The sequence below is a fragment of the Ochotona princeps genome, chromosome 17 (genome assembly GCF_030435755.1).
Source record: "Ochotona princeps isolate mOchPri1 chromosome 17, mOchPri1.hap1, whole genome shotgun sequence".
NCBI classification, from domain to species: domain Eukaryota; kingdom Metazoa; phylum Chordata; class Mammalia; order Lagomorpha; family Ochotonidae; genus Ochotona; species Ochotona princeps.
The window spans coordinates 9,331,576-9,358,802 of record NC_080848.1 but is presented as its reverse complement, the minus strand read 5'-3'; the positions used below and the strand labels follow the sequence as shown (position 1 = coordinate 9,358,802).

Below are 27,227 nucleotides of genomic sequence, written 5' to 3'. Positions count from 1 at the left end.
AAGTCTTTCCTTTTTCCTTTTCCTCATTTATTTTATCAAGTTTATTTAAATTTTTTTTTTATTTTAAAGACAGACTTGGAGAGAAAGAAAGAGAAGAGAGCAAGAGAGATCTTCTATCCCCTGGTTCACTCCCCGAATGTCCACAATGTGCAGGGCTGGGTCAGGCTGAAGCCAGGATTCTGGAGCTCCACCCAGGTCTCCCTGTGAGTGTCAGGGACTCTAAGACCGTCTTCCATGGCCTTCCCAAGAACCTTAGCAAGAAGTTCTATCAAAGTGGAGCAGCTAGGACTTCAGCTGCTACTGATGTGGGATGACAGCATCTCACGCAATGCTTTAACTCATTACGCCAAAATACCAGCCATCCAAATTTATTACTGTACTAAAATATTTGTTTATTCTAAAGTTAGAGTTGCAGAGAAAAAGGGAGAGGGTAAGAATGGAGAAAGAGAGGGAAACAGAGAGACAGACACACATTGCATCTGCTTGTTCGGTCCCCATATCCTGTAACAGCCAGAGCAGGGCTAGGTGAAGCCAAGAGCTTTCTCCAAGTCTCCCATGTGGGTGGCAAGGAACCAAACACTAGGACCCTCTTCTGCTACTTTTCCCAGACTATTAATTAGCATTAATAATGTATGGGAAGTGGATCAACTCACATGGAATGTGATTTTTTATAATTGTTCAGACACATTTTTCTCCCATCTTGCATGGATTTAAATGGGCATTTGTGAATAGGTCTATTTATACGGTGTTATAAACATCAATTCCCTTTGAATACTTTTTTGCAATTATTTTCCATCTGTTTTTCTAAGTTGCAGTTTGGGGTATAGCTTTTTTGGTTATCTTTACTTTTCTATAGCTTGAAATTATTATAGGAATGAAGTAGGAGTGCTTAACCAGAAGCTGAGCAACTATTTTTTTTGTAAGAATTGATATCTGCTATGTCTCTTCACATTGTCATAAGGTTCTATATCTAGATTTCCTGTATGTATCAGACGATATTTGATTTATGTAACTTTATGGGAGCTCTAAATATTATATTCTATCAAAGGGAATAAGCCCTACCTTTCCACTTTGCACGTTTTATTCTCCACTTTCCTGAAGCCATTTTTCTCCATACCTTGAATCTCTTTATGCCCATTCCAGGCACAAGAGGGACATATGAAGGACACATCTGTTATCTGTTTCTCTCTAAAGTTGGGTACAGAAAATATGTCCTCCCATCCTGCCTGCTCACTAGCTGGGCTTGTGCAGAATGTGGACGCAGCAAACCAGGTCAGAATCTTTTTTCTTTCATTTACTGTCACCTTCTGAAATTTACGGACAAGGTCCCATTTCTTATTCTCTGTTTGCTGCCCAGAAGTGTTCTTTAGTGTTGTTTTAATGTTTTGCTTTTGTCCTTTTCAGAATTTTCAGTTTCCCATATGATTTTTAGCAAGAAGTTCCAGTGCTAAGTATGTTCAGTATGAGACATTGCTTGCCTGGAAATGCAGATTTGCTCCCATAGCTAAAATCACTGCTGCAACAGCTAAGCAACCAGAATCAGTGTATTCAAGGGAGAATTTCTAGATTAACTTTGTGCTATGTCTCTACAATCCCTCAAGCTTTCCTGTTTCTAGTTACTCATATTCACTGCAGTTATGATTGAGTTGTAGGACAGACTTACCCCTGGGGCTGCTAACGATAGGCTTCTGCTCTGTCCTCTTTCCTAGCAAGCGAACATGAAGCTTACTACTTCTTTGATCTTTAACTTGTTCCACACTCATGCTTGCAGAATGTAGATTTTGTAATTTGGTTACCATTGGGGTTGTTTTAGCTAGAATGTTGTGCCCTGATTCCTGCTTTTCAGTGTGTTTCAGTCGTTCTGCCACTTCTGTCATTTGTGTTACTGGTGTTGGAGTTGATGGTATTGATGTGTCTTAATGGGAATTATTCACCTTCCGTATTACAGGTTGATAGGTAGTGACTGTATCAATCCCCTTTGGCTCTTTATACGGTCACTGGAAGTTATCTAGGTCATAGGTAACACTTTTTCATTGTGAAACAGTTGCCAGGACTTCAAATATATGTTTTCAGGCCCACAGACATTCAGATGTTGGATGTTCTTTCTTGGTCTTTCTCCTGCCCCTTGGCTACTTACATGAAATTTAAGTTGAAATGAAGATATCATAATTACAGTATATACAGTGTTTGAGCCTGTGATTTTCAGAACATCAAAACTTTACTTTTGAGCTTCAGGTTCAGAGTTTGTTAGGGTTTATCTGTGAGTAAAACAGGACAGTTATTTCATTTTGACCTGTAAAAATGGTAATTTCATACAGGTCAACATAGCAGTTCCTTGGCAACAGAGCCATGTTCTCAGCCAAACCTACAAACACGTAGTCAAGCCTAGGAACTGCTCCATGGTATGCTTACACATTAGGGCTGATGACCTCTCTTGTCATTGGCAGACATGGTTTATATATCCGGTATGGTCAATAGTAAACACGAAGTCTTCTGCCTGTATCAAATGGGTCTTCAAAAGGATTTTGAAAATATTGTGATAAAATTGTGCAGGATTTGAAAAATGTTTTTGTGCCAAAATAAGCCTATTTTAAAATTCTATTTCCTATGAACTTTTTGAAGTGTCCTTGAATTTCTGTGGGTATTGCTGAGCCAGTCTTGTTTAAGCAGGATCCTTCGTGATGTTGCATGCTGTTCTCTCCGTAATATATATTTTGGGTCTAAACTCCAGTGAACCTTCAGAGGTTCAATCATCACAGAGTATTCATCCTTGAAGATTCTTACTGATTTTCCACCCTCCGTATGTTCCATAATTCACCACCACAGTCACCATTAACTCTAGTTAACACTGATATTGTCCAACCATGACCATCTAGTAATTGAAGACCTGGGAGATATGCTACTTCATTTTGTCAGAGGACCAACTCAGAAGAACCAAAAGAACTATTTTAACATTTGCATGTGTAGAAGAATATAGAGCCCAATAAAGTACAGATCTACCTTTATGGTGACTTGTGCAGCTGTGAGTACCATCTCCAGGGTGTCCCCTGAACTTCAGGCCTTTTTCTCTGGACTCTGCCATCATCATGGAGAAGAGGACCCCAACCATAAGGTGCTTACAGTGAGCAAATCTAGGTAGGATCCAAAAGGGCTGATAACATTGAGAAGTTAGCTCTGTGGTGAGCTGCTTCACTCTAAATGGCCTCTGCACCCCTGAGATCAGTCTCTTAGCAATAAGCTCTGGAAAAATAACAAATTTATGAGTCTTTACCCTCAAGCTTGACATTCCATGGTCACGATTTCACTTTTTCTGGATTTTACAAAATGATTAAGCTGAAATTTGAACATGGGAAGGAAGCATCACTGATCAGTCTATAAGAACATTTCAGTTTAGAAAGTTGCTCTGAGCTGTGTTGATCCTGGAGCCTCCCAGGAAGCAGTGTTAGCTTACTTCACCTCCAGCAAGGTCCAATTAGCTGTTTGTGTCTTCTTGGAGGGAAGATCTATAATAATCACAGGGTAATAAGGCACTTTCCCATGGAATGCTATAAAATATTTCTATCAATTTTAAGTCCCATTCCTTCTTCCAATTTTTCTGAGGCTTTTAATGAACTTCCAACTTCCTCTACTTCCCCTCATAATATTGCATGCTTAACTGATTTTTGACCAAATATTTTAATTTTATTGTAATGCTTGATAATAAAATACAAAATGGAAATAGTAACAAGTACAAGAACTAAAAATATTCAAACTTAAGAATTTATATACCTGGCCACCTGAAAAAAAATGTTACAGTGTCAGTAACATTTTAAATTTTTTCTTCTGTTAGAATTAACATTAAAGTTGTGTGAATCACTGGATAAAATATAGCATCTATTTTAAATTATCAAAGATACTTTTTGAAAGTTACTTGGTATTCTATATTGCTTAAAAAGATTTATTCGATTTTTTCTGCACATGGCCAACAGAAGTGTAATACAGGGAGGGAAATCCCTAAATGCTAAATAAATACAAATTCACTATTATACATTTTTATTCTCAGATGCAAAATCCGTTTTCCATACTATTTATGCACTGTTTTACTCTAATAAGTGTGTATGTTTGAGTTGGCACATTTTCTTTCGTCTAACTAGCATGCTACATTTGTTAATTGTTAGAAATTTATAGTTGATTTTTCATATCTAAGAAAAATCATAGTAAGAAAGTTTGTTAAAACTTATGTTTTACAGCAAATTCAAAATGTGATTTGATTCTTGATTTGCAGTTAAGAGGTGATAATTCCAAATTTAATATGAAAATAACTTGTAAAGTTGAGTGCAGCACGCATGCCTGGAGAAATGAATGCTGTAGCTTTAAGATAAGGTCGTCTGGTGATTCATTGCGTGAAGCAAGATCGATTTGGAACAGGCTCCTACTGTTAGCTTTTTTTTGAAGATGGATTCTCACGCCAAAAATAACACAACATATTCTAGATAACAGCAGTTTTTCCCCCTGAAATCCACCAAAACTGAAGAAAAATCCAAGTGACTGTTCTTAGCAGCTGTGTGGCCTGGAGTTCACTGGGGAAGCTGGCTTCCTGCAGTCCCCTATTCATCACCTGCTTCAAAGACAGCCTAGCTGGCTATAGTTTGCAGGCCAGGTAGGGTGCCATTGTGCACAGCCTGGGAGGATTAGTATCAAAGCTGCGGCAACCAGGCCCTTGGTCTCCGGCTGCCATTCAGTCTAGCAGGGAGAGGCTAAGACTGGCCAAGGTCACAGTCTCCAATGTGGAGTGGACTGGGAAAGGATCCTGAGAATAGAATGCTTTTTATGAAATCATGGCGCAAGCTTGCAGCACAGCAGGTGCCCTTCTGGAAGACATAACATCTGTTTATGTTGGTATACCGTAGCTGACAACGAGATAATAGAGCTTTGAAATTTATCATTTTATTTTTTAAAAGACAACTGTATGTACAATAATCCAGATGCGCATTTAGCTCAAATCTTTTATTTGAAACTTATAATGAAAACTGACCGATTTAATTACTGCTTTTATATGTATATACTTAAGCAGAAAGCAAAGCGTACTGACTATTAACCATTTACAACCATTGCTGATCAGTAATGTTCGCATTCTAGGGGAGGAAATACCTAGCCTCCCACATATATATTTTTTTCAAGTTCAGACATTTGTGTCACCAGATTGCACAAGGATTTATTGAATATGCCCAACTGTCTTGAATATTAGGAGGACTGGGTAAAATCCCCCCCACCAAATGAGAATATTTCAAGGGTGAGGCAACAATGACGCAAAAAATAAAATTTTCGACTTGTAGAAATTAGAGAAAAATTAAGCTGTACATGAGTTGTCATGACGACAAGGATGTTCTGTTGATGAACTGTCCTCCTCATTGTCCAATCAGATAGTAGAGCTGAAGCTGGGGCATGAACAGGAGAAGACGCACCTATTACAGCAGCATAACGCAGAGAGGGATAGCCTAGTCCGAGACCATGAACGGGAAATTGAAAACCTGGAAAAACAGCTTCGCGCTGCCAATATGGAGCATGAAAATCAAATTCAAGAGTTCAAGAAACGAGATGCACAGGTAATTATCAATAATATTTGATAAAACGGCTATCTATCTTTAAAAAGTCATCAGCGTTTAATGTCTTATTATTCTTGTTGATGCACACTGTTTGATCATTTGCAAAACTGACATAAAAATGTGATTTTTTTTTGTTTGTTTTCTTTCCCCCAGCCCTCCCCCGTTTGGGGCATGAATGAGGCTTTAGCTACAGAAACCACAGGTAGCCAGATTAAAAATCCCATGGCGCGCTATAACTTGGCCCCTTTTTTATAATCTTGTCTCAGTTCCTTTCATGATGGATTTTTTTAAGGTATCTACCCCTTACCCCTCCCCTCAGCCTTCAAAAATCCCTATAAAATATACCAGCTTCTCTGCTTTCTTTTTGTTTTCATCTCTGTAGGTAATTAGGCAGCCGTTTTAACATTCGCTTTTCTTTGCTTGTGTTGCTTTTGTCATTAGACCATACATTTGATTATGTGACTCAGATGATAATTGATAAAAATGACCCCAGAGAAGGACCATTTCCCGTCAGGTCTGTTGCTTTTTCCTGCATGTACACGCACATGTCCCCATCTCTGCGGTCCCTGTTGGAAGCCATTTGGCAGAATAACCCCCAGCTGTGGTAGCATTTGACTCTTCAAACTTATGGATGAAATGTGCACTGTCAGCATGGAAAATTATCTTTATAAATTTCAGATGAAAAAAAATCTTATTGGGTATGTATCTTTGTAGTACAATGCATTCTTTAGGGTATATATAATCAAGGGCCTTTAATGTATCCTCTTTAGATTGCTGTGAAATTTTATTAAAGAAAAATTTAAGAGTAATTGATAACAATAACAAGATAATTTTCTTTTCTAATAAAACCATATCATAGAGTAGGTCTAAATACCTCTTTTCCCATTGAAATCCAGCCATATTAACCACATCACATAAGCTTCTTTTCCTAATTATCTTTCCTCCAAATATAATATCATTTTCTAGAGCAGAATAAATCTTCCGTATTGCTATGTTTTTAAACAATTTTATAATTATCTAAACATAAAAATGCTATTAATTAAATAAGATTGGATTTTTGAGAGGAGAGCGGTAGGCGGTTAGGCAAAGAAGAGGAGTTGGTTATTTTTCATTTGACCTTGAGTTGTCTTTTATTTTCAGAGAATTACTAGTACTGTCGGATATACCCAACACAAGTGGTTTTTGGTCAGTAATTCGTACGAAAAATATTTTCAATTTCTTTTATGGTGATTTGCTTACTAAAAAGGGTAGACATTGTAGTAACCATGGTACCAGAATAGTCAGGTGGTTCCAGTTAAATCAATATGTATTGCAATTTGACCATAGACCTCATTAGAGCATTTTAAAAATACATATGCTTGTTTTTATTGACTCTGCCATACAATTTGTTAGGAACATTCACAAACTTATATTCTCCTTCAGATATGATGTGAAGCTCTACCATTGTTTGCCTATGGTAAGAAATATGGGGTCTGAGTCAGTGTAGAATCTGCTTGCATAGTGGAATTGAATAATGGAGACAATAATATACATTAATTTACATAACTTCCTACTATTTGGGGGATACTGTGGATAGCCGACACTAGTAGAGGACAAATTTAGAGATCTTTGTGATTTTGCATGTGTCGAATCTGCCATCAAGGGTGCGGTTGATCCAGTCATAACAAAAGGAAAATTTTGTAACTATTACACTTAATTAAACCATAGATAGTATAATAAGAATATTAATTGATTTTTTTCACACTGAAATGTTTAGTATGAGGACTATATGACTCGCTCAAATGCTGTAATTTCAGATTGTGTTTGTCATATTTTGTCTTTCTTTGAACGTTTTACTCATTGGAATTGCTATTGTGGGCATGCCAGTAAGCAATGGAAACAGGCTAAATGCATTCTTGGTCAAAAGAAATTTTGCATGTGTTCTGCTTGGTTGTTTTTAGAGAATGCAGGGTTTTTTTTAAGCTTTTATTATTAATTTATATTAAAAAATCTTAGGTGTGTTAAATGCTAATAATTTGTATTTAAGTGTGATCACTCACTGAGGATATTAGTTGCCAAATTCTTTCATGTAAGTCTTAATTTTTAAAAATTATATGCATACATACATATAATGCCGATATAGGTATTTATGATGATATTCTAAACAATCAGGTATATTGTAGCTTTCAGGTTCTCAGTTGTATTGATGAATTTTAAAACAATAAAATGAGCATGTGTTTTCAAAATAGATCTTATCATCAGATCTGTGTTATAGATTTGTGCAGAACAAACACATGTACGTTATATGTTAGATGGCATACATTTTTATTTTAGTTTCAGAGAGATTGGACTTTTAGTTACTATTTGGCTGCCCCAGTTAGCAACGGAAGCCATTTTGTGCAAAGCACCATTTGAAATACTAACCAAGAGAGGATCAGTGAAGGATCAATGTTGGATAGCGTGTCTTTGTTTGCTGCTTCTCTTGCATAAGATGCTTTAATAAGGATAGTATTCTAAAAATTCATTTTTGGCTTCTAAATGTGTAATACAGTATATGTTAATGAGAATCCCATCATTATAAAGTATGGTTATCTGCATTAAGGTGAATCATACCAACTAGGAATTCTGTTTGGTCAAAATGCTTTCTAGTTATTACAGGTGTTATTCTATTGATTTCTATTTGTAGAATGATGATAAGATATGGTGATGCAGCTAAAGAAAATTAGTTTTCTCACTATCAATTTGTTATTTTATATCTATATTATATTCATAATACTTTGATTTTGATGGAAGAATATATTGTGTTGTGATACTTAAAATGCATAGCTGCATTTTACCAACATCTTAAAAATTTTTCAGTCTGGCATCTACGGAAAGTCACAATGTTTGACAAAGGCATCCAGTTCAATGAAAATCAAGGCATCAAGAAATTTATAATCTCATACTCAATATTAATCATACCAATCTCTGTTAATTGAAATTATTTTGAAAAATAATCTGAATAATCGAATTTTCATGGTGAACAAATTTTATAAATACCATCTTAGAAAGCTTCTAACATGACAACTATATACATAATTCTTACTTGCGATTGAATAATAATGTATTGAATGAATCTGCAGTTTGTCTTGTTGAACTAGAAGAATAGAACAGTAGTTACCTTTGTCACTTAGTTGTCCTTTTAGGACCCAGAACAAGTTAGGGATTGCTTGATCTTTTATGTTTGTTGCCTGAGTGGTGTGTGACGAATCCCATGGAGCCTGTTACAGAGCATCTTTGTGCTCCACCCCAGAGGTGGTGTCCTCATCTTAGGAGAGCTATGTGATCTGTTGCTGCAACAGACAGGTACAGCAGTCAGAGTAATCATCAGTCACCATGACCTGCCATCAGCATCACACAATGAAATATGGTCTCCTAGAAGGTTGTCAGCAACGTTTGAAAACATTAAACCTAGCATTTGTGTATCTTATACTGGATCCTGCACAACATTGGCATGTAAATGCCTGCAGTTACCTAAGTGAGAATCGTGATTCTGATACAGAATAATTAATTGCAAAATAAATGGACACACATCATCTCCATTTGACCACATTTATTCACGTAAGAGGCTGAACTTCTCAGTGATTATGAAATGTAGATTTGTCTTTTTTTCTACTGAAAGTTTTCCTGTTCGTAAAGACAATTTTAGTTTTAAGAAGTGTATCTTAGTAACATTACTTTACCTTCCACAGTTTTGCACATGAACAAAAGATTATCAGTCTTTATAAACTGGATGTGGATGGTAGTTACTAAATGAGCCATTATTTATCATTCTTCAGAGACTACCAAAAAGGTGAATTTAACAATATATATAGTCTTAAGTCTATGGTCTTACCTTTGTACAAGGTCTTTGGGTTTTCTGTGGAAATCATTTTTTTTCTTTGTAAGGCAACTGTACTGAGAAAGAGTATAAAGAATTATCTTAGTGCTCGCTTTGGCAGCACATGTACTAAAAAAAAGAGTTATCTTATAGTAAATATGCAACAAAATAATTAAACAATAAATATTAACCAACTGCAAAATCTATACTTAAAAGAGTGCTATAGCTAAATTCAAGATTAGCTTCTTGCTTGCCTAGAAGCCACAGCAAAGAGGGCAACATGATGACTTGATTGATTCTAGGTCATGAAAGAATTCATAACATTTGCTAGGTTTCAGTTCTTGGGGAGATTTATGATGTGGAACCTCATATAAAGGACATTGTCATGTATAATTGATAATTTTCTCTGTGAAAACATTTGGATATAAACTGTGATGGTGAACCTTAGACTGTTTAAGTGCTCTTATAAGCTGCAATTAGCAGATTTCAGTTGCATGGCCAAAATTTCATTTTAATTTATTAAAAATACCATTGTTCTCAAATAAAGAGTAAATCTGCCTTGAGAGATTCTATTTTGCAGATTATGAGTCAAAAGAATAAATATGTTAAGTGACAAGCCTACGAAGTTCAGTACTATCATTTTATCACTATGCCAGAAATTCATACAAAATTTCAATGAGAAGTAAAAATTTTAAAATATGGCTACGATTAGAAATGGTTCAGAAATTAAGACCCTAATTTTGACTTCTAAGTGTGTTACTCTCCTACTATGATAAGCTCTAACTAAAGAAATCAAGTCTAGAAGCAAAAGATGCCTTGTCCGTGGGCTAAGGGATCCACGTCCTACCTCATAGCCAAAATAGTATTTCATCATCATTCATTTATTCATATCCTGTATGAAATTGTGAGGTGGTAAACAGTTTTATTTATAAGGGTCATATGGGACTTATTACTTGGAAAATCCAAACTCAATGGTTAGTATCTCCCCTTGGCCCAGTGAGCCATGGCTGTGTATACTTCCCTGGTTTGTCCCCAACTCCTCCCTGGGGACAGCCACAATCACAGCCCAGTAGCTGCCCACTCTCCAGCTGTGTGTGTACCACACCTTGATACTTACCATAACCCTGAGAGACTGAGTGCTCTGCTGCAGCTGGACTACAGAATGTAAGTGATGTTTTAAATTTTAAGTGGGTTTTGCTACACTGTACAAAATTAAATGTCAGGAGTTAGAAGGTTGTTGGAAATTTTTTTTGATATTTCACTTTAAAAATACTTTTTAAGTGAATTCCTGATAACATGAAGTATTGTAACTTTTAATTTATATTCCTGAGTTTAGCTTTTATAGGATGATGTAAGAGCTGTATTCAAGGTAACCCAAGAACTTCCTGTATACATTAAAATATAAGCAGAAATTTCCTAGATAGGCCATTGAGAAAAGTCTAGAGGAAATGCTGCTTTTCTGATAAAAATGTATAGATAATATGATACTCCACATAAAAAGGGCAACATTTCTCCCCATATTTTGACATCAACATCGCGATTCAAAGATCTTGTTACATTACTATCCAATTGTTAGTATTAATCAGAATTCATTAGTGATGTGTCTGAGACTACATATACTACATATGATTTAATAATAATACTTTCATTACTTATATATCATGAAAATTAAGATTTTTGAGAGTCCTCTTTCTTGTGAATTTAATTAGGATAAAATGTAGGAGAATGCCATTTTGGAGATCAGAAGCCATATCTGTTATAATTTTAGGGTTTTGTGATTATTTTCACAAAATTTGTAAAAACTGGCATATCTACCTGTTAATTAAACTACTGTGAATAATTCTACAGGGTCCTTATGGAGAAAATGAAATTGTTTGAAAGATATAAGTATGGGCTGAGAAAAGGGGATTGGTTTCTCTGAGAACAATCCGTTTGCAGAAGTGTTGTACAGTGTATCTTTAGTCCTTTGCATAGTTTTTAAATGTGGCAGTTACCATGGAAACCACATTCTGCGGTATGTGGTCCACTTGAGATAGAGTATTCCTTTTAGAGACTACCTTTGCAAATAATAACATATCAAGCTAACAATGATTGCGTTAAAATCTGTCTTGTACTATATAGATTTTTCTAAAAATATTAAAGTTTTTCTTGGAGAAGAGCTCATTTCATAGAAGAGCTCCTATTTAAGGGGAGACCTTAAATAGGATTTGTAATGTAATCACTCTGCAGCATGAACACTGAGTGGACTGCAAAGAACCGCAAGTCACTGTACGCAGAATTTTCTGCCAGATATGCAGCAGTTAATCATGTTATGTTTCAAGAATCTAGTAATAAAATATAATAACTAATGTAAATGGATGAACACAACAAGATAAGGAACCTATGATTCAAGAGGGTTATCTTGCCCAAGGTTACAGAACTAACAAAGAACGGGCTTCTTAATCTGAATGCAATTTTCTTTCCTTGTGTCATTGCCTCTTCCAATAAAGATTTTACAGTTTTTGAGAGGTTGGATGTGACCAAGAAGGAACAGGGTCACATGAATCTTCATTATCTAACTTGGGAGAGTGACACTGATGCTCTGTTCTGCTGAGCTTCTCACAGGAACAGCAATCATTTGCCAAACTAGATGTTGCTAAAAGTCATCATTGAGTAATGCTGTTTGATTTCCAAATTTAGCACATAGATTCTTGAGGACAGCACTGAATTTTTTGTTTGTGTATGATTAGTTACAAAAGCAGACCAAGTAATACTATATATCTCCTGTAATTCTTCAATAACAACGAGGATGAAAAATTTCCTTTCTGGAAACTCTATTTTGACCTTCTTACCTTTCAAAAGATAATCATTTTATTGATGAGGGAAGATCCACAAAACATAAATCAACTCTCCAAGGTTATTTAATTAGTAGGATGCGCAGAACTCATGGGAAACTATTCTCTCATCTGCTTGCTTACTTATGAGCACATTATCTCTGATGTATTTATTTGCATAAATCTATCATATTTTCAATTTTGGATTGTCAATCTATTACTAAATTTAAAATGTATTGGTCCTCATTAAGTGGACGATGTAAATCCAAATCAAGTTAACCTGTATTTTCAATCTTTCTGGACAGCCACAAGCCAACTGGGTTTTTTGTTTGTTCATTTGTTTTGTTTTTGAAGTAAGTGAGACTTCAAAGAAATATGTGTTTCTAAATATTTTTCTTTGCAATATAACTTGTTCTCATACACCAGAGAATTCATAGAATGGAAAAATGAATATGCTTTAAAATGGGATCAGTTTGGTTTATCTATTATAACTGAAATAACTAAGTATTTCAAGCAAAACATTTAGATTAGTGGGGCAACCAGTCCCCAAAAAAATCCTGTGGGAATTGTCATTTATTGCTAATACAGTTCTGTTCAATGTGAGTGGTCTATCATATTCACACACTATTAAGGATTATTATATTTAATCCATTCATTCTGTGGCATACATTTTTAAAACTCAAAGACTTAAAATTTAATTTTTTTGACCTAAAGGAACTTAAAGAATCTTCTACATGACAAATGCCAGTCGAAACTTTTCATGATTGAATTCATTGATGATTTACTAATTTAAAACCTATTTTTCTATAGAAAAATAAAGAATAGTTTAAAAAATTTCTACTTGGTTTGTTCAAGGCAATTTATGTTGATTCAATGTGGGCTGAGTTGTAGAGGTACTTTTTGAAGTAAAAATGTGATGGTTCGATGGCTAAATCCTCACCTTGTATGCCCTGGCATTCCATATGGGCACTGGTTCATGTCCTGGCCACTCCACTTCCTTTCCAGTTCCCTGCTATGGCCTTGGAAAGCAGCAGAGGATGGCCCAAAGCCTTAGGACTCTGTGCCTGCTTGGGAGACCACCAAGAGGATCCTTGATCTTGGCTTTAGATTGGCTCAGCCCCGGCTGTTGCAGCCACTGGGGAGTGAACCAGCTGGTGGAAGATCTTTCTTTCTGTCTCTCAGAGCTTCTCTCTGTAAATCCAATCTGTCTTTCCAATAAAAATAAATGAATCTTTAAAACAACAAAAAAAATTGCTGAGGCTTAAAAAATAAATATTCCAGATGAAATCACTATTCCCCATGCTGAAATGTCATTTCAGTTGACAAAAGGAAAACATCCCTTAGTTATTTTCAGCATATTACTTTTCCTTTTCCTCAGCTCTACCTCAAGGAAATTATTAAGAAAGTTGGTATAAATTAGCTTTGAGGAAATATTGGGTGATCTACTCTTCTCTGAGGTCCTATAAAAGTCATATTTAAATTTCTGACTCAATCAGTTGAGAAAGATACAATCCTAATGTCTCTACTTTTATATCTGAGGTACTTTTTTTGTGGCAGAGCTTGAACCCAAAGTGCAAAAATGACTTGCAAAATGATTGTATCATCAAATGTTCGAAGAGCTGGCAAATTGAAGCTTATTGAACTGTCACTTTGTCTTCCATTCTGAGTTAATTGGAATCATGCTTACTTGTATGATATGAAAGATATTTAACACCTGAGCATTTCTCATTACAAAATGACAGAAATTTATGTCAGGGAGACCTTGAACTCCTGTTTTACTAGGATAGCAAGACATTACATGAAAATTATAAGCTATTTTTAACTACTTTAATATTTGTATACAGAAAAAATTTGAGAATTATTGTCATTAAGTGGGAATTTTAGATGATAAAATTGGTCAAGTTGAAATTGGTAGATTGTGTGAATGTTTACAATATTTTTCAGTTGAAACAAATTATTTTACCAATTATATTTGAGCATGTCCAGTACTTGTGCATAACTGTAAGCTGGGAGGTAGAGATTGTTCACATGAAATGAGAAAGAAACAATACATGTGGGACTTCCAGGGCTCTGTGATGTTTGGCCTGTTTTTATTTGTTTAGCTTATGGGTGAAATCAGGGCCTGAAGCACTGGCCATATCTGAGTTACTGCTATCCACAGAGAATGAAGTAGGCTGAGTTCTGTGATCTGAACTTCTTCCCTTTTTTGAAGGGACAGTTTCAAAACAGCACCCCAGTCTCCCCACATTTTATGCCTTGCACTGAGGTGTCACTCTGCGGTCAGAGGCTCTGTGTAGAGGAAACCAGTCTAGGCAGGCCAAGCAGAACTCAGAATAAGGGAATCTCTAGCAGCACGTCTTTTAAAAAAGGTTAAAATTAAACAAATAGCTGATTCATTATGTTTGCTCTATTAGCATTTATTACTGAAACAAACCCTAAATGCCTAGGATCAAGTGAAACCTTACTTATTTTGATAATTTGCTCATTGCTTAACATCCAACATCCAGGCGTTCACCAAATGTTTCTGCAAAAGATAATTTATAAATGTAGATGTTACCTTCCCTTGTTAGGCGAATTATGTGATAGTTCCAGATATACTTTCATTGACTTGTGCAATGGGAGAGGTGCAGTGCAAAGATTGAAGATGTTTTGCTTTTCATTTGTTAAAAAAAATGTTTCCAAACTTACTATTAGACAAAACCTATGAGTTCAAGAGGCACAGCATATTCCAGCACCACCCCCTCTCTGACCCCCCAGTTAATCCTGACTGTTCCTGTCGTGTTTCAGACTTTGGGTGAGAAGTAGAAATGTACTAGTAGTACTTTCTCTATACAACCATTTCTACTAACATAGACCAGAACATCATCATGTCTTGCCATAATGTTGATGCTCCTTGAAAATAAAATCTTTGAGCCCAGGACTAAGACTTGTAGAGTAAATCTTCTCAGGAAAAATTTTAATTACTGTTAACTATTTTGAATGCTCTCTGGAATCTGATTACTACACATTGATGTCAATATCAAAATGGAACTCTATGACTTGAAAATTATGACTATAGCTTTCCGGATAAAAGATATAAATCCACAGTATTTCTGTGCAAGTTTCCTTATCTAAAAACTACGATGAACTACCTATATGGAATTTTCTGTGACATCAGCTTTCTTCAATTTGAACCATTTATTCCATTAAGATTTTTTGAGTACCTACCCCGTTGCAGTCTCTGGAGCTCACTGTGGCAGTGGTATTGGAGACTGGGTGGTAAGTTTGGATGTCTGGAGAGACGTTGTGAGAGACTTCGCTAAGAAGTAGAAATGAAGAAAGTCGATGTTAGAGAGAAAGAGAGAGAGAGAGAGAAGCCTAGAGTTATGTCTTATTTGGCTCAAGACATTTAGCTGTTGGTGTCACTTATGTAGAAATACAGAAGTAGAGTTCAAAAGGGTATTATCTCTGTTGGAAGGAAGGATTTGGGGATCATGAGTGCAGGCAGTAACGCATATCAAGAGTGAGGATGAAAATCTTCCATGTCAGGAGAAGAGAATGAGAATACAAGATACTCATGGCTTGTAGAAAGGTGGAGCTTGAAATAGAATTGGACAAAAACACTGAAAAATTTGTCTGTACTGTGGACATGCAGAATAGATGGAGTGCTATACCAGATGAACAATTTATGAAGGCTGATTTGGCCATGGTCTTTGAAATCAGGAAGTCTGCTAAAGCCTGGAAAACATGAGACCCAGATGAATGGAGCCACTTGGACTGTAAGAGCAGAGTCAGACACATTTACATATGGCACTAAAACAAGACTATTTAATCATGTACTGAGCATCCAGTCCCATTGTTACTCCTGAGAGCAGTAAGGTTTCAAGTTCACAATGAGTGTAGCTGGAGGTTGAGCACTAATGAAAGTTCATTTCTCACATCCTTGGTCAAATCTAAGGATCTCTCAAGGAGGTGGAAGCATGTATCATAGGAAACTTGGAGCTTGTTTTGCCTGGACCTGCTTCTGAGCCAATGGTTTGAGAAACTCCTCCAAGAGGGCCAAGAGGAGATAACAAGATTTATGTTTGGATCTTCAGAAATTCCTCCAAAATGCCACTTGTCACATGACTGTCACAGTGCTTCTAATCTAAATATTGCACAATATAATGCTTGCAATATATTTAAACTAAAATTAGTCTGGATAGAACCAAGCTCTCCATTTTTATTTTAATTCCATTTAATGCATGAGGCTTGAGTAGATCATTCATTAACACATTTAAAAATTCAAAATGAGGGGCTAATGCCATGGTGTAGTAGGCTAAGTTTCTGCCTGTGGCACCAATATCTAGTAGGGGTGCCATTCGAGTCCTGGCTGATCTGCTTCAGTTCAGCTCCCTGTTTATGGTTGTGAATGGCAGCCAAGTGCTTGGGCCCCTACACTTTAGTCAGAGATCTGGAGGAAACTCCTGGCCTCAAATTGGTTCAGTTGTAGTCACTGTGGCCATTTGGGGAGCGAATCTGTGGATGGTAAAGCTTTCTCTCTCTGTATCTCTCCTTCTTGTAACTTCCAAATGAACATAGGATACTAGACGATCTATCATTGTCTATACCTACATGCCACGATGCAGTCAATAATAGAATATTGAGCTTGTGACTATTGCTAAGGACTATACTGTTGAAACAATATGTAGGAAAAGAGGAGGGAGGGACAAAGGGGAGTGGAAGGGGAATCCCTGTGCTTATGGAACCATATCAGGAAAAAAATAAACTAAAAATAAAAAACAAAAATAAATTTTACAAAATTTGAACTGGAAAAATATATACAGTAAAACATATGCTTGAATAAGAAACTCAAACACTTCTTTAAAAATACATTTGTTTGGGCCCGGTGGCGTGGCCTAGCGGCTAAAGTCCTCGTCTTGAAAGCCCCGGGATCCCATATGGGCGCCGGTTCTAATCCCGGCAGCTCCACTTCCCATCCAGCTCCCTGCTTGCGGCCTGGGAAAGCAGTCGAGGACGGCCCAAACCTTTGGGACCCTGCACCCGCGTGGGAGACCCGGAAGAGATTCCTGGTCCCGGCATCGGATTGGCACGTACCGGCCCGTTGCGGCTCACTTGGGGAGTGAAACATCGGATGGAAGATCTTCCTCTCTGTCTCTTCTCCTCTCTGTATATCCGGCTTTCCAATAATAATAATAAAATCTTTTAAAAAAATACATTTGTTTATTTGATAGGCAGAGTTAGAAAGAGAGAGACAGAGAGAGAATAAAAGAGATCTTCCATCCACTGGTTTACTCCCCAAATGACCACAATGGCCAGAGCTGGGCAAATCCAAACCCAGGAGCCAGAAGCTTCTTCCTGGCCTCCCACGTGAGTTCAGAGGCCCAAGCACTTGGACCATCCTCTGCTGCTTTTTCAGGTGCATTAGCAGGGAACTGGGTCAAAAGTTGAACAGCTGGGACTTGAACCAGTGCCCACGTAAGACATCGGAGCAGCAGACGGTTGCTTTACGCACTAGGCCACAGCACTAACCCCTCACAGACACTTTTAAAATGTAAATGATAAAGGTCTGTATATAGAAAAAGCAATATACTTTTATCTATTCGGTCCTCATTTGTGGAAGACTTTCATGTATCAGTCACTCTGCTAAGAGGAGACACACAAAAAGGACACACCCTTGGGAGGGTTTTTGCTAGGCGAGTGAGCTAGTGGTGAAGGAATAGCAAATGACATTAATTGTTGCTGTCTGATTATCTGCATCTTGCCTCTAGTCAAGAGACTGAATGTGGCTGAAGAAACCAGGGAAGACCTGAACAACATTTAGCCTGAATGAATAATTGCTGCTGTAGACACGATAGTATGAAATTTATTCTAATTAAATTGCATTCAAGCGGAAGTCCATTTCGCTGGAGAAATGGGAGTTTTAGTGCATGAAAAGAGTACACGAGGAGGAAAAGGGCTGTTGCAGAAAAGTGCCTGGTGCAATGTTGGTAGGCAGTGATAGAAGACTTGGACATCTAGAGGTAGGTGGCAAAGAGGTCAGAAAAACTAAAGTGAGGATGTGCAAACAAGGATGTAGGAAGATGCTGATGGCAAACCTCACCGGATCTAAAGTTGTTCCTAGGCTTGGCACACTAGAACCCAAGAAGCAACATCCCTTTTCATGGAAAAGTAAGTCGCAGCATGCTCCCACATCGTAGAAAACCTGAGTGAGGAGGGAAGTATATGGATTGATGGTCAGGTTCTGTGACCTCTGGTTGGGGCTTTTCTTGCATACTGTGGGCTCATTTTGTCTAGGTTGAGGGCAACTTTCCTATTTTTCAGTTGCCCACCCCTATGTGTGAATGTTATTCCTTCTGCTGTTCTCCACCCCTGGCCCCAGCCCAAGAACCCCATCCCATCTACTGAGCTGTCTCCTTGTAAGACTGGGCTAAGGATGAGCAATCAGAAGCAAAGAGGTGTTTTTTGGGATGGCTGTGTCAGACTGCAGCAGAACAAAGGGACAGAACTTGCCTAGAAGCCGTGGATCCTGGAACGCTAGGGAAATACAAATCCACTGTTTAAAACAATGTGGTCATTTTCATTTTAAATACCATTTTTTACATGCGGAAATATGAACCTTAGAGATGATCTCATTTTAATTTTTCTATGTATCATTTAATTTGCGAAAGGGAACTGATCCAATATTATGCTGAAAATGCTCACGTTTTATGGGAGGAGTTAGGTATTATCTCAGTTTTCACAAATAGGTAGACCCAGGTTGTGCAGCTCTTACAAAGGGACTGGGACTTGAACCCAAATCTGTCTGACTTCAAAGCTAGTGAACTCTCCTCCTCTGTACCTGATCATGTCTGTAAGTTACAGACATGCCTATTGGTGGGAAAGCTTTGTTTTCTTTTTCTTCTCTTTTGCTACAACTCTCTGGAGACTTTTGGTTAACATTCATGAATATTGTGAAGCTAATTTCACCGAACAAATCAAATTGACATGTCAGAACTGTTTAGAAGGGCAAGCACTCTAAGCTCCTCCCCCAAGTTTTAGTAAAGTGTCCTCCAGCATTTTACACACAGTGTTACAGCTCTTCTTTTTGAGTAGGCATTAATGTCACATTGTAGTTATGGCTGCAGCTTTTCCCCTAAGCAAGTCTTTCTTTTCTGAGCCTTATGGCAGCCCATGGTTGTTTAGATTGAGTTCAGGAATATTTTTAAGCATTAATTTGGTTTGACATGACTTGGTGCACAGATTAATTATTCAGTCACATATTGTTCCATGTACATGAAAAGACTGAAACTGTAGTGAATTGCATTCTAACGACCACATGTGAATTGTAATGGTGCTAGCAATCAGACTATTAAAGAACAAAAGCTGGCAACATATAGTAACTCGGAAATGGGCCGGTCCCACACAATTAGCATAAATATGTGGAGCAATCAGAATAGTTTCAGACTTCCTAGAAAAGTGTCCCTATTCTTATCTAGTTCTGAAAGAATGTGGAATAAACTATTCATCTAACCAAGTATAAAAATATGTCTGCTATGCAGTTATAATCATGTGTCATTAATCAGAAAACACTGCAGAAACTCTGACAAATTAAAAACACAAGGATGTGTCTGCAAGGGGTTTTTCAGCCATTAAAAAGCTGCTTCACCTCTCAGGCAAGCTCTTTTATGGCAACTTCTTGCTCAGTGTACTGACATCTTCAAAGGCTCTGACATCTGTCGGCCTTTGAACTACCATTAAAAAATATTATCCCATTTCCATTCTTTTATGCCCATTTTTTTAATTATAGCCCTTCTTTCAAGTTGGGAACATGGTTGGTTTAAATGAGGCTGTCCTTTCGTTTTCAGCCACCCAGCTGCGGTTTGAATAAATTGATGTAGAATCAAAGGCGGGACTTTAAAGGAAAAAGGTTTGATGGACTTGGACTTCGAACCAGATGAGGTTTTATGATGAAAAGGGTTTAATCCCAGTGCAGGCATTGCTTCTATCAGTTGAGCAGTACAAAGCAATTCGTATATATAGGTTCACGCGAAATGATCTATTTTTTTTAACAGCACAGATCTCTTCAGGACTTGCAAATGTGGCATTAGCTAATATTCAGAGAGCTGATTTCCTTTCATCCAGCAGAAGCTTATGATTATAGTACAGTTCTCGAATTGGAAATGAGAGCTGCAACACAGATTTAAAGCTGTGCTGTCTGATTTGTATTCAATATACATGTCACTGCGGGACAGGCTAGTCTGGGCCAAGCTGGTTCAATACAAGGAAAAACAGTTTCATCATCTGAGATTCTTGGTCAAAAATTATCACCAGCTAATTAAAACAGCAGTCTCGTAGCTATTAGCGAGGCGTTTGGTTAACTGGTATCTCTTAAAATTTGACAAGAAGATTTGGAAGATGTGTCCTATTTTTTTATTACATATTTATCGCAGTATTAATGTGTGCAAGTGCACTGCAGAATAATGAGATGTAATCAGCTAACAATCATTTTTTCAAAAAGGGCAATCACTTGACAATCACTTATTTTGCACCAAAATAGATATATTTATACTATTATGATCTGAGAGAAAATAATTTATGAAAACATTTCAATATTGTATTTACTTCTTATACAATGATGAATTTTATCTTCAGTCAAAAAGACAAGTAATTGAGGAGATAGTTTAGGATAATTGGAGACCATGAATGTAGATCCATGTCCACTTTAAAGTTTTAAAAGTGCTTTTTAAAAATATGTTCTAATAATAACAATCTCAGTGATTTAGAAAATTTTCTTAAGATAATGTGCACTTTGTATTGGAAATTTATTCTGTAGTCTCAGAATAAAAACTGGATATTCCATTTACTTGGAAGTTTCAGATTTAATAATTTTGCAACATTTTCATGTGCTTGAAATATTATTTAAGCTTGAAAGTACAAATTAGTATCCAAACTGTCACTACAAGGAATTCTGAAAATGAATAATTTTTAATGACTAAAAACATAACTAATTTGAGAAGAATATCTACAGATTACGGTCAGTGAATCTACCACATATCTAGAATCTTTTCTCTTGTGTCTGTTTTCGTAGGAGAAATTGGGAATTAAAATCCTTTCACATGGAATTTACTAATAAATAGATTTTACCTACTCTTTAAATATTTTTGTTGAATTATTTGGATTAAGTTGAATTTCTGTCAGTGTATTCATCAGTGTTCTTCACTCTTCCAGCTCCCTTTTGCTTTAGTAGATTTAGGACAAGTCAGTGTTTGCTTTTAGCACGATGGAAAGGTTTCTATCACTGAGGAAGTCTTGTTCCCTTTATCCCATTGAATCATTCCTGTGTCCCCCAAACAGCTGCAGTGTACCCCAACTTCTTTCACTTCTCCATCTTGGTTCATCTGCTCATCTGTAGCTCTTCACCCGTTATGTTGGATATTGGAATCTACTCTTCGTTGTCCCACCCCCACCACAAACACACTTTTTTTATGCCTCTATTAAGTGGTCAGTGACATTAACTACTGTCATGCTGACACCTCCAAGTTCCCATCTTTAATTTGAGATCTGGACTCAAGTACCTGTCTCTCAGTGTCTTCCATTAGCTTTCTCCGACACCTCAGCCTTCACATGTGCAAAATGGAAACCCGCACTTGCCCATATTCCTTGTCTCTCTCTCTCTCTGTAGATGCCTTTACTATCCACTCTGCTCAGCCAGAACTGGAGTCATTCTTGACTTTTGTTTTATTCTAATCCATGAACAAATATGTGTATTTGGTTCCTCAAACAGATCTCTCATCCATTTATTTCCTTCACTGCAACCCACTGTCCTCCCCCAGGCCTTCGTAGTTATCTCCTGATAATCTTTGTATCTGCTGTTGTTCTTCCTAACAGCAATAAATAAGCCTTTTTCAAATTTATATTGAGGTAGATAACCAACTACCCTGCTTAAAATCTTTCCAACAGCTAGTACTTAGAATAAAATCCAAACTTCTTAGCATGACCTATCATAACCTGTTTGATCTGTCCTTGTCATCAGCTTCCCAGCATCTTTTCTTCTGTTATCTTCTCTCAAAGCACTTTGTTTAATGGACCTGTAAAACTTTTCTCAATTCATAATTTCATGTTATTTTTTATTGGTTTCCTAAAATACATGGGCAAGGAGATCCTTGCAAATGGAAGCATTTGCAAATGGAGTGTTAATAAAGGTCCATGGACTGGGGTGATAAGAATCCCAGGAAAGCTTTGGTAGGTTCTCTGTAAGGTCAGCGTGGCAGTAGTGTTGCCTCAGGTTCCAGGGGGTGAGGTTGATGGTTTGACTTGCGCTCAGAGAAGCCACAAATTCATTTTAGTTGTTTGGTTTTGTTTGTTCTATGGTAGATGGCATTGTCAATGTACTTATCATTTTCCTCTCTGAGTTTTCAACAAGTTTCTAGCATACAGTGACAAAAAGCAAATGAGTGGGACAAATCCACACTTACAGTGTCATGATTATTTGCATGCTTATGTATTCCAGAGAAACTGTATCTTACCTGTTTTGTATCCCAAGAACCTACTAGATCTTGCCCAAGTGCAAGACTGATACTCGGTCAGTGAATGAATGAACACAAATCAATAAATTTAACTGTTCTGCAGGAAATGGTTCAAGTCTATTTTGCATATTGTGTTTTTTAACCTTCATATTTCTAAAATATGCAGCACACATTTATTAAGTCTGCAAATACTAATGATAGCAGAGAATTGTTACCATTATGGCAATCTTATTAAAATTTAAAAATATTCCTCTTACCTCTGTTTAGGCCATCTCAGTTTCAGGTACTTTGCTAATTCTTCAGGACACAAACATGAGTAAGATACACTTAATCATAAGGGATGAAAGACAGAAGCATAAATAGAATATAATGTGCTAAGCACAGTTTAAGAAACATGATGAGGTGTTATGAGCCACCAAGGAGAATAGACCCTTCTGGGCGGAGGGGGCATGGGACAGTGGTTCTGTCTTCCAGCAGAGCATGTGCTGTGGATCCTCCTGCTGTGGAGTCCTCTTGCAGTTGAAAAGAGTATAATCCACTTCCTTTATTACTCCTTTAATGTTTTTCAGGAAGCATAAAATTGCTTCACCTCCATATAATTTCCCTCTGCAGAGGCTGCAGTGTGCTCAGAAGAAAGAACATAATTGACAGAAGTCCTCTTTGTGGTTCTTTGCTGAAAGCCACCACAGTCCACTGAGGAGCCAGTTGTGTTGCCGATTCCTTGCTGTTGGGACAGTAACCCTACAAAGTCCTTTAATGTTCCTCTCCAAAACTGACATTGTGATCTTCAAGAAGGGGTTCAATATGAACAATTTCCAATTTTATGGTTTCCTCATAGGATTGTTGCGATTGAGGTGGCTTTATCTTGTAGTCTTTTTAGGTATCTTTCTGGTGTTAATATTAAGTGCAGTACATAAGAATAATGTTTTGGGCTGGGAAAGGGTTACCACCATGAGGACAAACGTGGTAACTATGTCACGGTCTACGGCTGTACCACAGAGCCATTGCTTGTTCTTTTTATCCATGTCCAATGGGTATGATGTTATAATTAGGGATGGTTGCTTGGCAAAGGGAGTAGTCTGAGATCATCTTCAGGAACTTCTTGAGCTTTTTTCCAGGCAATAAATTAACTTTTCAGGGTAAAATAATGAAATGCTTGTTTGAAGTGATGTCTGATGGTCAAAAGGAAAACATTCACACATGCATAAGCACAAGAGACACACACACACACACACACACACGGCCTGTTTTCTGCTTTGCCTGTGAAGTTAATGTGTGAACTTTGCTGCATCTGTTTCCATAAAAAAAAAGACACAAAGGAGAAACTACATAGGCTACTGTAAAGAAAGGGTGTGGTTCTGTGTTCCAGACAGCCTCTGATTTTCTATTCCTATTTTTTGCTTTTACCATAATCATATTTTTTAAGATTTATTTATTTTTATTGGAAAGTTAGATAAACAGAGAGGAGGAGAGACAAGAGAGGAAGAGCTTCTGTCCATTAATTCATTCCCCAAGTGGCCGCAGTAGCTGGAGCTGAGCCAATCCAAAGTCTGGGTCTCCCACATCGGTACAGGGTCCCAAGGCTTTGGGCCATCCTCCACTGCTTTCAGGCCACAAGCAGGGACCTGGATGGGAAACAGGGCTGCTGGGATACGAACCAGTGTCCATATGGAATCCTGGCATGTGCAAAGCAAGGACTTTGGCTGCTAGGCTACTTCCCCAGGCCCAGTATTCGTACTGCTTTATTAAGAAATGCCTATAGGAATATTTTAGAAAGAATGAAAATTAACAGAAGAAAATTTAAGATATAAGAAGGTATAATGAGCAAATCAATTAATAAATAAGTAAATTTTTTAAAGATTTTTAAAAAATTTTAATAAGAAAGGTAGATTTCCAGAGAGCAGGAGAGACAGAAATAAAGATCTTCCATAACTGATTCACTCAAATGGTCACAACGTCTGGAGCTGAGCTGATGTGAAGCTAGGAGCCTGGAGCTTCATCCATGGCTCCCACGTGGGTTCAGGGGCTCAAGGACTTGGGCCATCCTGTACCACCATCTTCCCAGGCTGTAATCAGGGAGCTGGATAGGAAGGGGAGCAGCTGGGATTCAAACCAGCGCTCAAATGGGATGCTGGCGTTGTAGGTGGAGGATTAGCTATGACACCATTGCACCGGACCCTCTGAAAGTAAACTTAGAATAATAATAAAAATGGCACGAGAAAGAAGTTTATCTGTATAAAATAAGAATATCTAATTTGTTGTTTTATAGAAGATGGAAATTCTGCAGACAGTGGCATGTATATCCAGAGGAGACTGCTTATGGATCGCAGTCTGAGACATGAGTTGACCAGAAAGCTCAAAAAGAGCTCTGTCTTAAGACTTTTTCTTGGTGTAAGTTAAATCTCAGTAAAAACTGACGTATTTTAGATTCTATTTTTTTATTTTAAAAGTATTAGCATAATAAGAAAGAAATTAATTTCCTTACATTGATACATACATATTTATGTATGTATATGTACATATGCATCTCCAAAGCAAGTAGTATTATTTATGAAGAAACTGCAGTGGCAGTGACTTTAAGATCATGATGATGTTCATTACCCAGGCTTCCATCTAACACTTTAAAGACTTCCTATTTATGCGATAACATAAGTAAAGGAGAAAAGAAAGAATACAAGGATAGAAAAGCAAAGCTGTCATCATGTTTTATGGATAATAAAAGTTTGATAATTCCCATGTCTTTTACTAAGCAAAATTGTTAGATACAAATTCAGCCATAATGTAATACATTAACAAATAGGCCACAATGTTTAAAAATAAAATCACTTACAATAGCACAAAACACAAAGTTCCCAGAAATCAATCAAGCAAAACATGTGGTTTTCTGAAATTTCTTGTTTGACATTCCTTGGCGCATCTTCTTCTTTTATAACATCTCCCCTCCAGCCTTGCTACTTTTGTTGTTAGTTGTCTTTTCTGGGATTCCCATAAGTTGTATGTTGAATCTCCTGGGTTAGCCTTCAGGAATCTTACTCCTCTTTTTCTCTCAAATTTTTCTCCATTTTGATTTTTCACACTAAGTGTTCATAGATTTGTTCCTTTTACACCCAGAAATCATATTTTTAAACACTAAAAGATCTGTTTTACTCTTTCTGTTTTTTTTATCAGAGCATCTTGTTTTCATTGTATAAGTGTAGTAAATTTTTCTCCAAGTTTATGAATTAGAATTATTTTTGTATTCCCTGAATTATCTCTTTCCTTCTTGGTTGGTTTCTCTGGTTTTGTTTGACTTTTTTCATCTACTTGTGTAGGCTTTTTTAATTTGCTCACTTATTCTAGCTTTTGATTCATATTGACAAAGCAGATATAATAGTTTCCAATTGCTTTGTGACACATTCCTGCAACATGAGATCCTAAAACAGTAGAAATCAATATTTTATAGTTCGTTAAGGTATTTTGTAGTTCTGTAGGTGAGAAATGTGAAGTTAAGAATTAAGCCACATTCCTGGCAGGTCTAGCCCAGGGGTGGGGAAATGCTGCCCTGCCTCACCAGTTTCTGGAGGAATCTCCTCTGTTTTCATCTTGCTGCTATCATTGTCACACTGCCTTCTTTCTGACTCTGCCACTCCTCCCACCTCTTACAAGTGTCCTTGTGACTACATTGGGTCCAGAGCATAATCCAAGATAATCTCCCATCTCAAGATCCTTAATCACCTCCACAAAGCCCCTTTTGCCCTATAAGGTAACATAATCACATGTTTTGGAGATTCTGATTGCAGCTTTGGAAGAGGGGGTCATTCTTCCATTTACTGCAGATAGTGGCATAAGGGATTCCTTGCATAAATAGAGCTTTTCCATCCCACATTGGAAGCTATTGGTTTTCCCACATTGCTCATTCTATTTTGTCTCCTTCCTCCCCGCTTTTCTTTCTTCTTCTTTTTGTTTGCAGAGTCTGTTTTTCACGCGTCCTCCATGTAGTATGAATGTTGGGTTGGCAAGCACACCACTTCCTCTGTACGTTAGCTTCAGGAGCTTGTCTTTACTCTCCTCTCTCATCTTTTTTTGGGCCAGAGCTCCTGGAGAGGGGGGAAATAGAAACATGGGCTCTCAGCTGTGCTGAGGCCTCCTTGTCAGCTCTGCCTTGTACAGCCTGTCCCACTGTTCAACATCTCAACATGGTCCTGCCTTCTTTTGTCAACTAGATGAAGTCATTGAAAGCTGTTCTTGGTTGCTGAATATTCCCCAGACATACCTGCTCCCATTCCCATTGCTTCTGTGTTTCGCTTCAGTTTATACATCTGTTTTCTTTGACTCATGGTCACTTTTTAGTAGTTCATTAAAATGATTGAGAGTCATAAAAGCAGATTATTTTTAATGTATATTTTTGCTGCATTTTTGAAGTATCATTCACAAATCATTATATTTCAGATGTACAGCATACATATACAGTGTGCAGTAAACTCCACATTCAAGCTAATTAACATCCAATATCTTATAGCCACCA

At 37.2% G+C, this 27,227-nt stretch overlaps 1 protein-coding gene across 4 annotated transcripts in view; it reads left to right on the top strand.

The window, feature by feature from the left end:
* The window catches only part of CEP112 (centrosomal protein 112), a 378,610-nt gene that overhangs the window by 170,214 nt on the left and 181,169 nt on the right, over nt 1-27,227 (top strand). For all 4 annotated transcript variants that reach the window (XM_058675350.1, XM_058675351.1, XM_058675352.1 and 1 more), the window contains exon 20: nt 5,403-5,585. In XM_058675350.1, the coding sequence (XP_058531333.1) occupies nt 5,403-5,585 (183 nt within the window). The remainder of the gene's footprint in view (nt 1-5,402; nt 5,586-27,227) is intronic.